The sequence below is a fragment of the Oncorhynchus mykiss genome, chromosome 25 (genome assembly GCF_057628025.1).
Source record: "Oncorhynchus mykiss isolate SJ-2025 chromosome 25, ASM5762802v1, whole genome shotgun sequence".
NCBI classification, from domain to species: Eukaryota; Metazoa; Chordata; class Actinopteri; order Salmoniformes; family Salmonidae; genus Oncorhynchus; species Oncorhynchus mykiss.
In genome coordinates, this window is record NC_143046.1 from 63,885,994 (window position 1) to 63,901,023 (window position 15,030).

General features: G+C 44.2%; 2 protein-coding genes across 2 annotated transcripts in view; one reads left to right on the forward strand and one right to left on the reverse strand.

The window, feature by feature from the left end:
* Window positions 1-15,030, forward strand: part of LOC110505492 (dnaJ homolog subfamily C member 17) — a 45,651-nt gene that overhangs the window by 23,131 nt on the left and 7,490 nt on the right. The window lies entirely within an intron of this gene.
* Window positions 2,472-8,243, reverse strand: LOC110505493 (cdc42 effector protein 2). Its single transcript, XM_021584748.3, has 2 exons — window positions 7,609-8,243; window positions 2,472-5,557 (listed from the first exon to the last, which is right to left on the reverse strand). The coding sequence occupies exon 2, from the start codon at window positions 5,507-5,509 to the stop codon at window positions 4,892-4,894; it is 618 nt and encodes a 205-aa protein (XP_021440423.1). The 5' UTR covers window positions 5,510-5,557; window positions 7,609-8,243; the 3' UTR covers window positions 2,472-4,891.

Sequence of the window (15,030 nt, forward strand, 5' to 3'; positions counted from 1 at the left end):
TGGTATAGTGCTGTTTTTTTAAACTGTCAGATGTCTTCTCTCGGTCTCTGACGTTTTGATGTGAAGTTTTTACTGAATGGCAGTGTGATGTACACAGCTACGTGGATTACTATACTGTAGCTACATGGATGTAATGGCAGGGACAACTGTGGGATGTGTGTTAATGGTGGTTTACATGACAATGGAAAGTACACAGAGTTAAATTACGGTACATTAAGTGTTAGAGCTGTCCTCCAGAACTCCTCACATCTGCTGTCAGACTACAGGGATTCACACAGTGTCAATATGATTCATAGTTCAGCCCTTACCTCCAAGAATCTCTGGAGTTTGCTGTCCACATTCAACCATCTGTATCCTATTCCCTATCAGAAGGACATGTAGCATCGTCATGTGTTTTTGAAGTCATTGTGTCCCCAATTTAGAACAATAGTTTAGCATTGTATTTGTTGTGTTTATTCTGATAAAGCATCATCTTCAGTGCTTGATACAACTCTGTTTATTTAATTTTCGAGGAATCTTCGACTTGGAGCCTGTCACGACATGAACCAGATCTAGCGTGTCATCTTTTCTGGAATGGTTTTTCCATCATATCAGAACGGCTAGCTTCCTTCTGCTGAATAAAGTGCAGGCTCACCTAAAATAGCCCTGCATCTGTCTGGGCCCTGGTATGCTGAGTGTAGTCTTGCTGCAGCTGGCTGTAGTGCTGGGCTCTTTCCGGACGGAGATAACAACTTCTAGTGTTCTGACTTCCTGGAAGAGGCCGTTTAGAGATCAAAAGGACTAGTGTAACAGATTGGTTAATTTACATCTGTTGCCAGCTGTTATCAGCATGAATTCATTTAACTGAGCTTTAGCTTGGACAGGGAATAGAGAAGGAGGTGGCGAGAGAACGATCTCAATGAGATCTGGGAGCACTGTAAACCCCTGCCTGCATTGTTCTTCATGGGACAGTTAAAAAGAGCAAAGAGGCATGGGAGAGGGCATGTTTCTACGTTGCTGACTCAGTGCTTTTCCTCTGGACTAAAGTTGCACATTACGTACTGTAGCACATTGCATGTGAACTTGATTAAATCGCTTGCTTGTTTTAATCACTGGATGTTGAACTTTTGAGATCTTTGATAGTTTTGTCTTCTTCTCAAGGTCTTACGATGCCCAAGTGTATAATGGATATCATGTGACGCAGTGGTATTGTGCTGCCTTGGACCTAATTGATCTTTTAAATGGGGGAAAAATGTGTGACTCGGTAGCTCTGTTGTGTGTCCTGACACTAAGCAGTTTCAGAAACGGTCCTCCACGCTGCGTACCCCAGTGAAGCATGTTGCATATTTTCAGTAGCATTAGGTTGCACTGCCAGATGCAATTTCAACAGGAGTAGGAATGTATCAGTTGGCAAAAACAATATTTCCCCCTCAAAAAATGTGCAGCATAAAAATAAATAAAATCCACCGTCTTTTGGAAGATGGCAGGCTTTCGTTGTATTCTGTATGATGGCAAGTTTGGAATTTGGGGGGAAAAGTGGTTCCAGATGGGATGGGGTACCTCAGTTTAAACTGTTTGGTCAGTGATGCACAGCGCCAACGTAATGTGTCTTCCAATTACAGACTCTTCTCACATCAGCCGTGTGAGTTTGGGCGTTTTGTTGAGAATACCTTTGTGACTCCTCGTGCGGAGAAGCCCATTGCGGACGATGGGGTTGTCGTACAGTCTTTAGACAGTCTGTGTGTCTGTGTGGGAGTTCTGTTTGTGTCTGATTACTATGGTATGATGGAGGAGGAGGAAGAAGACAGTAGGCCCACTGTCCCAGAGGCGTGTTATGCCATGGCGGAGAGTCTGGGTAAGCGGCCATGTAGATCTGGGCACCAGGTTTGCTCATTCTTCTCCTGAGCAAATTATATCAAAGTCCTTAACCTAGAAAGCCAAGATGTGACATTTAGCCTAATAAGGCCCAGGTAAACAGTCAAGTTAAAGCAATCCATTCATAATGAATGTTTTCTGTCGATGCAGGATAAGCAGAATAAAGGTTGACTTCGTCAAGCCACACCTTAAGCTATTCAGTAACCTCTCTGTGATGTAGGTGTGATCCGCGCTGTTCATCATAGCAATTCAGTGCTTCCCTCAAGTTCCAGTTTTATATAATAGCTGTAACTTTCAAAGTAAACCCGTCTGAATGAATGGATGGTTCATTTGGCTTGGAATGTCTGTCTAATTTGTGTTTGAAATGAACTAGCTACCTCTAGTTGTCTCGTGTAATGTAAGGTGTAATTCCTCTTCAAACAGTAAGTGTAAAGTGTGACAGACAAGGCTTCAATATGGCCTCTATGGCAGCTCATCACTGTTAAAAAACTAAACATCTCTGTCAGTCCATCAAAGTGTCTAAACAGTATTATACAAGCCATCTAAAATGTTGATGCGAGCAATTCCAAACCACTGGTCTTCCACACAGTTAAAAAAAGTTACAGTACACACTGGTCTACCAGTCTTACCCAATGTGTTATTATTCTCATAAAACATACAATACACTGAAAGCCATAACAATTGGTTTTCCTGAAAGATGCATGGAACGGATATAAAGTACAGATGTACCCACAAAAATCAGTGGATTGTTAACGTGCAAACACTGTTTAACTGCCTGCCAGCAGCAGGACACTCATGGCTAGTGAAGTTCTCTGTAGCGCCTCAGGGACCCCTGGAATGTGACTGCTTTTGGCTTTGCCCCACTGCTTTCCTTTCCTGACAACCCCCTGCTGTGGTGCTGGATGTGGCTCTCTCCCAGCTCCCCTGGCAGGTGGGTGAGTGGGCCCAGGACTGGGGGTGGTGAGGGGTGCGTCAAGCCCTGTTGGTTCAGCAGGTATAGTTTAAACTCTCATCAGGAGCCTTGCTGGTAATGGATGGCTCTGGTCCCCAGCCTCCTTGGTCCTAGCAGCACATGTGGAAGTATCACATTACCCCTCGCCACTTTCCCCTCTCGTGCCACTCATCAGAGAGAGGGACTCCGATTTACAGCTAAGAAAACAGTGCTGGGGTTTTGGGGCTCGGACCTGCGGCCTGGCTGAGGTTGCAGCCCGCCAACCACCGGCTTTATTAGAAGCAGAGCTAAGTGTTTGTTTTCACTGTGTTGTTGGGAAATAGAGACGGGGGTACCTTCGTGCACCTTCGAGTGGGGCCTCTAAGATGCGTGCGGAGGAGAGATTGCCCTCCTCACACAACATAATGGCAAGGATGCCAATACGTCACAGCTTCAGGACCTTGAAAATTAAGCCTTCATTCTTATTTCTTTAACATTACACTCTAAAGTCTAACATTAGTCTCATCAAGAGATCTGTAGAAAGGAACTGGGTTTTAAACTGAGAAAGGACAAAAAGCAGCCATCTGAAGATGCCTACTTTCCTTTTTAACAGATTAAAGGTCCAATGCAGCTGTTTTTATCTCAATATCAAATAATTTCTTGGTAACACTTAAGTACCTTACTGTTATTTGTTTTAAATTAAAATGGTCAAAAAGAAACAAAAATAGCTTCTTAGCAAAGAGCAATTTCTCAAGCAAGAATTTTGCTTGGACTGTCTGGGAGTGGTCTGAGTGGGAAGGGGAAAACTAGCTGTTATTGGCAGAAAGGTTTGGAACTCTTTCTTATTGGTCTATTAACTAATTTACCACTTGGTGTTGTCCCCAGGCAGGCCCAAACTCCATCCAACCAAAACAGGCTGACATTTCAGGCACTCTTTTTAAACGGCTCTTACACCCAAAGGGCATTTCACAGGTATTATTCCAACCTCCATAGTGTGAAAATATATATAAAACACAAGGAAATTTGTTTTTTGAATGCACTGGGCCTTTAAGATAAATAAGGTGCTAAATGATTAACTAGACTATGTAACATTTTATTTAACGCTGCAACAGGTAATGCTAGAAGAACATGAACTTTGCCCCATAGAGTGGTTGAAAGGAGAGAGGAGAATTCCAACGTTAACCCTTAAACATCAATAGACACTCATTCTGATTCTATTACTGGTATCATAGAAACAACAGATACAGTCAAGAAATGTTCAAATTAGCATACAACTCCATGAGAAGCGTTCTGTCATAATAATCTACTATAGATAGCAAACATTTTTCTAAGTAAAATGAGAGAAGGAGTAAGTTAAAGTGGAAGTCCATGTGTACTCTTACTCTTGTCGACGACCTCGTATGAAATGGAAGAGATCCCTTTGTAGGTTATATCCCCATGGTGTTTCAAATGCTCTGACACTGGAGTATGTTTACATGCACTAATAACTCAATATTAAACTAATTGGCAGTAGGCAGATTAAGCAGAGTAAGGTGTTTTACATGACTATCTTAATTGGTGCAAGGTCATAATTGAAGTAAACGTACGACGATTAAAACACCTTGTTTTCTGAGCAATCTTTCAAAATATTAGGACATGCAATGCCTTAATCTGAGTCCTAGCGGTGTATTTGATCTGTGCCAGCACGAGCAGTGCAAGCTTCCTTCTTTTGAGTGAAGTGACTTCGGAAAAACTGAAAGCATTCATATTAGAAATAGTTTTCACGTGTAAACTCAGAATCTAATATGCTTCACAAATATTACATGGTCGCTGTGGTAGAACGTGTATTTTGATTGATGATTTTCTGCGTTTATTAAAGGCCCATCAAATAGCCTGATTTCAGATGGGTCTATGTCAACAGGATTATTAGGGAAATTTTTCTTCTTGCAAAGCATGTAACTGTTTATTTGAACTATTATATTAATCTGACTATTCACAATAATCATATTATTGTGTGCATGTAACCGTACTCTTTTATGTCAGCCGTTCATCGTCTTATGGCAGTTTGGAGTGTTCTAATGCCAGTCACAATGATGACGTTAGTAAGGTCTCTGTCTGGCTGTTCCTCTAATAGTGGAGCCTGTCCATGACCTGCAGCACGTCGTCCAGGATGGAGGGGCCCAGGTCCAGGCTGAAGGAGAAGCTATTGTCCACCTCATCCAGCTGCTGCGTGTCCTCAGAGCAGGTCTGAGTGGAGTCTCCATCCCGGCCAGAACTCAGGCTGCCACGGGCAGGACTGGGGCTGCTGACCATGACCCTGTGGCTGGGGCTAACCCTGCCCTCCATCTCCCCATTCCCCTCACCCTCCTCGCTGTCCAGCAGGGGCAAGGAGCTGCACTTCTTCCTCCTCTCTGAGGCACTGTGGCTCATGTGGGCCCTGGTCCACTCGGGGCTCTCCGTGGCCTCGTCCAGGTTAAGGCGTAAGGGTTTGGGTGGAGGGTAGCAGGCCAGCAAGAGGTTCTGCTCACTCTGAGAGCTTTGCAGCACCAGGCTGTTGCCCCCCTTCAGAAAGGACAGGTCCCCGAAGCTGTCGCTGTGGTCGTTGTTCCCGATGTGGGAAACATGGCGGAAGTCGGCCAATGGGAGGCTGATCATGTTGACAGAGAGCACCTCCCTGCGCTTCTGTGTCCTTCTGGACCAGCGGGCCGAGGCTGGCTTACGGTACAGAGACGTCGTCAGTGGCATCTTACCAGGTCCTGTTGAGATGTCCTTTGGTTCACTTCTGAGACGAAGCTTAAAGGCAGTTTACAATAAAAAAGAAAAATATAGAAGAAATATTAAAATCGTTTCACTTCGAGGTTAGGTTAATGTCAGATCATGTGGTTTCCCATCAACAACACATCATACATCTCTGATATGATTATCCAGGCTTACTTTCATCATGCTGCAGCCTACTGGATGGGCATTATTTGTTTCCCTCTGCTTTCCAACACCAGATGTAACCCTTGGATTATGTCAAGTTTAATGTGACAAGGCAGCAGCTCTGCTTGGTTTTATGTTAATATGATTCGGCGTCATTTGTCTCCTGGGAGAGGGTCCAATACATACTTAGAACGGTTTTGATTTTAAATGTTTACTTTTCAAATCCAGTTTATTCCCATAAATGCAGGTCTGGTCTGCTGAATGCACCAAAGGAATGGCTAAGCCTGATTCTGACTTCCAGCAACCATGCTCCAAATATGCACATTCTAAGCAGACACAGCATCCTCTATATCTATATAAGCCATGTCACCATATCCTCTGGCCCCCTTTCCTGTCATTTTGTCAGGCAACTCCAGGCTTTGCTTTCACTTCTTAAACAGTAGTTCTTTTATGAATGGGGTGTAATTTGTTACGTGTTGAGAGACAAAGCTCAGAGACGCAGTATGTGTATTCGTCTTTATTTATTTCTCCTCACCTTTTAGATCTGTTGATCTGGTTTACTGGTCACAGACAGTCAGCCTTTCCTGTTATGCTGGATCCAGATCAGATTCTACAACTCTTGATTAGAGAGATGTGTGGCAATACCTGCCATTGTTATGATTGTCATTTATGTAGAATTGAACTGGAATATGCCTTTCACCTGCTATAAATGGCGTCAAACTGTCTTTTTTTTCTTCTCAGACAGCGCACTTTGTACAATGGTAATTTTAGAAGTTCATCTGTACATTATCAATGGGCCTTGAACAGCTACCACCATTTTAAAAAGCAAAGGCATACAATATATTACGTAAAACAACTGTACAAACTGAGAACGTGTGGCTCTGAAAAGATAGTTTAAATCCATTATAGTTTGTATAAGAGCTAGGCCCAAAGCGCAAAATAAAATGCACCTTATTCTAATCTAGTTGAGCATGGTTCCAGTAATTTAGTGTTTTGTGAGTTGTAATCATTTTATTGAGTAACACAGAATGCAGTTCATCTCTGGGAGGTCAAATGGACGATCTCAGTGGTCTCTGTGATTTTACAGGCTCCTAACAGCTTTGCCCATATTAGATTTGCGTTCGTGACTTGAAACACTCACTTTGTAAATTTGTAAGGCACTACGGCAAACGGGTTTTGTTGGCCCGTAAAGGTTTTATCGGTACTTTAGTAGCAGCGGGAGATGGGGAGAGTGTGGACACACCAGCATTCCTTTCCAAACATGTCAGTTGGACGAAGGAGGAGTGTTAGAATTGCAGCGGTGAGGATCACATTAAGGAAACACTTCTCTTCCAAGTCCAAATGAAATAAGCCTAGTAAAAACCGCTTTGCCAAGACAATTTACAGTTACTAAATAATCTTCCTCCTCCAAACCTCCTCTAGCTGAGCACCTTTTTGAGGGAGATGCCTAAAATATATTCTCAAGAGCAGGTGTTGGTTATGATTTAAGAGTTGGCATATGCGTGTTTTATAACCAATATTTTGAGTAAGTTGATGGATACGGTTTGTAATAACAGAATGTAGTGTGATATCTGTTAGTTCTTTTCTGTACTGCTGTGTACACAGGGTGTCTGTATCCCACACCCACGTGTCTGTCTCTATCAGGAAGCCAGGCTGGGGCTGGTACCTGGAGACTGACACTGTTTCTCCCGACATGATTGGGCTTGTTCAACTGCAGCGGGAGAAGCACAGTGAACATCCCTGAGAGAGAACTGGAGCTACTTCACCCCCCAAGTTCTCTAAATCGTAGATTTAACAGCCCAAACACTCAGTTTCAAGTGTTAATGTCATGTGCACAAGTACAGTGAAATGCCTTTCTTGCAAGCTCCAAACCCAACAATGCAGTAATATCAAATATAGCACTAAAAATAACTGTCTCTTACCCGAGTCTTAGGTATCCTTTACTGAGAAGGATTCTATCATGTCCTGTAGACCTTGCCAATTTGATCCCGTGCTTCCCTCTATCTTCTCAAAGTTCAGTTCAATAGTACAAGTATATTCCTTCTAGGACCCAGCAGGTGTGTTGTTTGAGAAAGTCTCCTCTGACGAAGTAACCCAGGTGAGGTCAGCGTATAGAGACGACCAGGTGGAGTTTTGTTTCCTTCTTTGTTTCCTCCACCTCTCCCTACCTAACGGCAGAGAGTGTGTTTACCCTCGGATGATGTCACTCTCCCTGTCGTGGGAGTCTGAATCATGGGCGTGAATCCTGCTTGCTGCACCCACTACCTGAGTGAAAGGACAGAGCAGGAGCTGTTATAGTCCCCACTGATTTACTGCTTGAAACACGGAACAAGATAAAGCTGAGCTGGTGAAAGAGCACAGCATATTCCTCACACACACACACACACACACACACACACACACAACACACAAACAGGGCCACAGTGACTTGTCTGTGTGCTAGTCATCTTAGTTTCATTGTCTCTACTCTGCTGATTTCCTGTGCTTTGTTAACTTGTGTAAAGCACTGGGCCCAACGCAGGCCGTTCTGGCAGAGTAGAGGCCAATAGACTGTGGTATCGGATAAAGCCACTGACTCACACACAGACATGTATGTACAGGCAGGCTAAGTTGCACAAGATAACCTGTTTCAGTTCCAATTCTCACGCCTTCGGCGTTAGGGCTGTGACAGTCATGGATTTTAGGATGACGCTTATTGGCCTACTGTAGTAACCATTAGGCTAATCGATAATCAGTGTTTGTATATGCTGTGTGATGATGCCCACAGACCTACTTTTCCCTTGAGAGCTAAAGCTTTAGCAGTGGCCACCCCACTCTGCTCAACGCCTAGCGTACACATCTCCTAACATTATCTGGTCTCCGCAGCAGAGTCACAGTCCGCTCTGCACACCAGCATCCTCTGAAACATTTTGGTGCCTCCTAGCAATGGCTTTGACCTTGAGAGAACGTTAGTGGTCGTCTGTCTGGCTCCAGACAACATATCACTCTGCTCCGGGGTCTCTGAACTGAAACATCTACGGGATTGGCTGGATTCATTCTCTAGGATTACTGATCAGATCCTTTCAAATGGCTCCAAAAACCAAAGGCCTGCCGCCATTCATTCCTCATTCACTCCCCAACACCAGAACAGGCCTTTCTGCTTTTAACAGATGCAATTACAAATGTAATAATTGCCTTGTCATAACATGTATCCAAGACTGGAACTGAGCTTTTGAACAACTCCAATTCGATAATTGTTTTCTCCCCCCACCGCTCCACTTCATAGCCTCCACCTCGACCCACATGACTACACACCAAGGAAAAGCTTTCGAGAGCTGGTGTAAGTCAGACTATCCACCTCACCCCATCCACACTATTTTGTTTTGTTGGGAAGAAATCTGTTCATGCTGGCAGACAGTCAGGGGAGGGGATAGCGTGTGTTATTTGTGGTGATGTGGTCACATATGGCCTATTTGACCAGGGGTTCGAGGTGGCTTACTCCCATGTTTGTGTTTGTACAGTATGTTGTCCAGAATCTGAGGTTATTACGTTGGCCCTGGACCCTGACCGTAGGGGAAGAGTAGGTGTCTGATTGCCTTCCCCTCTCTCCTCCTCCCTCTCCCGTCTCAGGGCAGTGCTGGTACTGTGGTCTGTCTGGGTCAACTACGTTCTCCTTCAATCCTAGGATGCTGCTTGTTTTTTTTTTTGCATGAAAAAGTGCTTCCAGATACTGATTTCCTTGACTGGCTCTAGAAACCCAAATGGAGGTTTTTGTAGAATATTAATTTGGCCTTTTGTTGTGTTCTCTTGTCTTGTGGACAACAGACAGAGTAGATTTTAGCTGTTGTAAGATATTTCCACTCACATGGAAGGAAACACAGAGGTTCGGTCGTGACCCTGATGGTGTATGATGATCTGTACAGGACTGAAACATTGGATGCAAACCAGTGTTGTGGATGTCCATCAACAAGTGAAATCCGTCATTCGATGGTGAGAGAGCCCGTGTCGTCACTGTCTCTCTACAATGATGAGTCAGTCAGACAGACAGTGATGAGCCTTGTCTGAATCACCTGTCTGAATCGTAATACCTCTGTCTCTGGAGACATTTCATTGCGTGACATGACAAAGTGCTCTTGTTGTCTTGATGTTATAGTGTGGCCTTCTACCCCCTTCCCCTCCCCCCAGACCTTTTGCCTGGTGGATCTTAACAGATAAGAGAGGTAACTGGTGTCAGGCCCTCTGAAACACACCGTTTGTTTCATTTCAAGTCCTTGTATATTGTTTTGATTGGAAGGAACACACAAACTTCTTCCCCACTGTGTGATTTGTAGAAGTAATGTTTAATTGCTGTGTTTGTAGACTAGCAGACCAGAGGTGTGGGTATTTGTGTGTGGTGTTCTCGCTGGACGTGGGAGGTCAGGGAAGTCTGAGAATGTTTACTTCCTTGTGTCTCCTGGCACTGAATTATTTGTAATTATTAAATTAAGGGTTTGATATTTTGGTTTCTTTGAACGTTTGGGCTCTGAAATAAACAGTGTGTGGAGGGCTGCATTCCAGTTGCTGTTTGTGCAGCACATTAGGTAGATAAAGAACTGTTACACATGTTAGAAGCAGCAGTACAGACTTCTCCTCAGGCCCTACACCAGACACACACACAAAACACCAGCTTGTTCAGACGTATGCACGCACAGTAGAAATTAGCACATTGTTTCATTTGTGTATTTGAACTTTAACCTTCGGTTCACTTTCTTTTTTGGGAATATTGAGGATTTAAACTACATTATTCCTGGTTCTGTGGCCCCAGTGTTTTAATAGAAAATGTGTTGCAATCAGAGGGCTTTTCCCAGAAGGCCCTGATGTGAAATACATAATTCTAGTATTACAAAGATGTATTGTTGAATATTATTATATAGTTGAACAGCCGTCTTCCCCATCTATCTATTATATGAACCCCCAACTCATCCATCATACAGAGAAATGCCAGAACACAGGGAGTTCACGTCTCAACTTCCATTTCTCTTTCATTTTGTTTATTTCCTTTAAGGGTTTCCAAAGGCACTCTCTCGATCCAGCAGGCTCAAATCCAGCCTTTTACAGCCCCTCCCCTCGCCCCCTGAACCCAGTGCTGACTGGCTTTTCCTTTACACTAATCTAACTCACTGACCAGAGCTTTCAACCAGACACCAAGACCTCTACATGTAGCCTACAAACACCTGCACACAGCTTACTCAGTCAGTTGTCACCTGCTGCTCCTGTAAGTTTTAGTTGCTATTTTTACATTCATCGTCAATCATGTTTGTGATTGTGTGGTTTGGCCCTGTCAAAACTGTAAAAATGTTTTTTTTTTAATTCTGCTCGCTACATTCCAGCCGTTATTACACTGAACAAAAATATTAACGCAACATGTAAAGTTTTGGTTCCATGTTTCATGAGCTGAAATAAAAGATCCCAAAAATGTTACATATGCACAAATAGCTTATTTCTCTCAAATTTTGTGCACAAATTTGTTTGCATCCCTGATAGTGAGCATTTCTCCTTTGCCAAGATTATCCATTCACTTGACAGGTGTGGCATATCAAGAAGCTGATTAAACGGCATGATCATTACACAGCTGTACCTTGTGCTTGGGACAATAAAAGGCCACTCTAAAATGTGTAGTTTTGTCACACAACACGATGCCACAGATGTCTCAAGTCGAGGGAGCTTGCAATTGCCATGCTGACTGCAGGAATGTCCACCAGAACTGTTGCCAGAGAATTTTATGTTATTTCTCTACCATATGCCGCCTCCAATGTCATTTTAGAGAATTTGGCAGTACGTCAAACCGGCTTCACAACCATAGACCACGTGTGACCACATCCAGCTTCTTCACCTGCGGGATCGTGTGAGACCAGCCACCTGGACAGCTGATAAAGCCCTTTTGTGGGGGAAAAGCTCCTTCTGATTTGCTTGGCTTGGCTCCCCAGTCGGTGGGCCTATGCACTACCAGGCCCACCCATGGCTGCGCCCCTGCCCAGTCATGTGAAATCTAAAGATTATGGCCTAATGAATTTATTTCAGTTGACTTTTTTCCTTTATATGAACTCTAACTCAGTTAAATTGTTGAAATAGTTGCGTTTTTATTTTTGTTCAGTATAGAAATATTAGGACAAGCCGTGTGTGTGTGTGTGTGTGTGCGTACACACACAGTAATACATCCTCAAGTCGTCTTGGGTATGACGCTTAAAGCTTGGCACACCTGTATTTTGGGAGTTTCTCCCATTCTTCTCTGCAGATCCTCTCAAGCCCTGTCACGTTGAATGGGGAGTGTCGCTGCACAGCTATTTTCAGGTCTCTGGCTCTAGATGTCTACACAAGGGCGTTGTCTTGGCTGTGTGCGTGCTTAGGGTCGTTGTCCTGTTGGAAGGTGAACCGCCACCTGGGTCTGAGGTCCTGAGTGCTGCAGGTTTTCATCAAGGATCTCTTTTGTACTTTGCTCCGTTCATCTTTCCCTCGATCCTGACTAGTCTCCCATTCACTGCCGCTGAAAAACATCCCCACAGCATGATGCTGCCACCACCATGCTTCACTGTAGGGATGGTGCCAGGTTTCTTCCAGATATGACGCTTGGCATTAAAGCTAAAGAGACCAGATAATCTTGTTTCTCATGGTCTGAGAGTCCTTTAGATACCTTTTGGCAAACTCCAAGCGGGCTGTCATGTGCTTCTTATGGAGGAGTGGTTTCTGTCTGGCCACTCTACAATAAAAGGCCTGATTTGGTGGAGTGCTGCAGAGATGGTTGTCCTTCTGGAAGGTTCTCCCATCTCCACTGAGGAACTCTGGAGCTCTGTCAGTGACCACTTCTCTTACCAAGGCCCGTCTCCCTCGATTGCTCAGTTTAGCCGGGCGGCCAGCTCTAGGAAGAGTCTTGGTGGTTCCAAACTTCTTCCATTTAAGAATAATGGAGGCCACTGTGTTCTTGGGGACCTAAATTGATGCAGACATTTCTTTTGGTCAAGTTCCCCAGATCTGTGCCTTGATACAATCCTGTCTCGACGCTCTACGGACAGTTACTTGGACCTCACATCTTGATTTTTGCTCTTACATGCACTGTCAACTGTGGGATGTTATATAGACAGGTGTGTGCCTTTCCAAATCCTATCCAATCAATTGAATTTACCACAGGTGGACTCCAATGAAGTTGTAGAAACATCTCAAGGATGATCAATGGAAACAGGATGCATCTGAGCTCAATTTCAAGTCTCATAGCAAAGGGTCTGAATACTTCTGTAAATAAGGTAGTTTTGTTTTTAAATGTGCAAAAATGTCTAAACTTTGCCATTATGGGGTATTGTGTTTAGATTGATGACATTTTAGAATAAGGCTATAATGTGAGAGAAGTAAAGGGGTCTGTATATTTTATGAATGCTTTGTGTGTGTGTGTCTATATCCCTATTTAGTGTGCAAAGCTGTCATCAAGGCAAAGGGTGGCTATTTGAAGAATCTCATAAAATTTTGTTTAACACTTTTTTTGGTTACTACATGATTCCATATGTGTTATTTCATAGTGTTGATGGCTTCACTATTATGCTACAATGTAGAAAATCGTTACAATAAAGAAAACCCTTGAATGAGTGGGTGTCAACTGTTGACTGGTACTGTATATTGACAGTAGATGGATAGAATATGTAGTTCATCTCAAAAATATGTAGGATACAATAGTATAGGTACACTTTTTTTTGTGACTAGAATACAGCATATACATATGAAGTGGGTAAAAAAGTATGTAAACCTTATTAAAGTGACCAGTGTTCTATGTACATAGTCAGCAGCCTCTAAGGTGCAGGGTTGAGTAATCAGGTGGTAGCCAGCTAGCGGCAGTGACTAAAGTTCAGGGCAGGGTACTGGGCGGAGGCTGGCTTGTGGTGACTATTTAACAGTCCGATGGCCGAGATAGAAGCTGTTTTTCAGTGGCTCGGTTCCAGCTTTGATGCACCTGTTCTGATCTCGCCTTGTGGATGGTAACAGGGTTAACAGGCCGTGGCTTGGTGGCTGAGGTCCTTGATGATCTTTTTTGGCTTTCCTGTGACACCGGGTGCTGTAGATGTCCTGGAGGGCAGACAATGTGCTGCAGGTGATGAGCTGAGCAGACCACACCACCCTCTGGAGTGCCCTGCGGTTGCGTATGGTGCAGTTACTGTACCAGGCGGTGATATAGCCCAACAGTATGCTCTCAATTGTCCATCTGTAAAAGTTTGTCTGTTGGGTGGACCATTTCAGATTCAGTGATGTGTACGCCGAGGAATTTGAAGCTTTTTGATGTGGATGGGGTGTGCTCCCTCTGTCTCCTGAAGTCCATGATTGGCTCTTTCATTTTGTTGAGGAAGAGGTTATTTTCCTGGCACCACTCTGCCAGGGTCCTCACCTCCTCCCTGTAGGCTGTCTCGTCATTGTTGGTAATCAGGCCTACCGCTGTTGTGTCATCTGCAAACTTGATGATTGAGTTGGAGACGTGTGTGTGGCCATGCAGTCATTGTTGAACAGGGAGTACAGGAGGGGGCTGAGCACTAACTCTTGTGGGACCTTTGTGTTGAGGATCAGCGTAGTGGAGTTTTTGTTGTCTACCTTCACCACCTTTGGTCGGCCCATCAGGAAGTCCAGACCTAGTTGCACAGGGCGGGGTTCCGGCCCAGGGCCCCAAGCTTAATGAAGAATTTGGAGGGTACTATTGTGTTGAAGGCTGAGCTGTAGTCAATGAACAGCATTCTTACACTATATATTCAAAAGTATGTGGGCCCTTTTTAAATGAGTGGATTTGGCTATTTCAGCCACACACGTTGCTGACAAGTGTATGAAATTGAGCACACAGCCATGCAATCTCCAAAGACTAACATTGGCAATAGAATGGCCTTATTGAAGCGCTCAGTGAGTTTCAACGTGGCACCGTCATAGGATGCCACCTTTTCCAACTAGTCAGTTCCTCAAATTTCTGCCCTGCTAGAGCTGCCCCAGGCAACTGTAAGTGCTGTTGTTGTGAAGTGGGAACGGCTCAGCCGCGAAGTGGCAGGCCACACAAGCTCGCAGAATGGGGCCGCCGAGTGCTGAAGCGCTAAAAAAAAATGTCTGTTCTCGGTTGCAACACTCACTACCGACGCAACATCAGCACAATAACTGTTTGGCGGGAACTTAATTTCCATGGACAAGCAGTCGCACAGAAGCCTAAGATCACCATGCCAATGCCAAGCGACTGCTGGAGTGGTGTAAAGCTTGCCGCCATTGGACTCTGGAGCAGTGGAAACGGGTTCTCTGGAGTGATGAATCACACTTCACCATCTGGCAGTCTGACGGACAAATCTGGGTTTGGCGGATGCCAGGAGAACGCTACC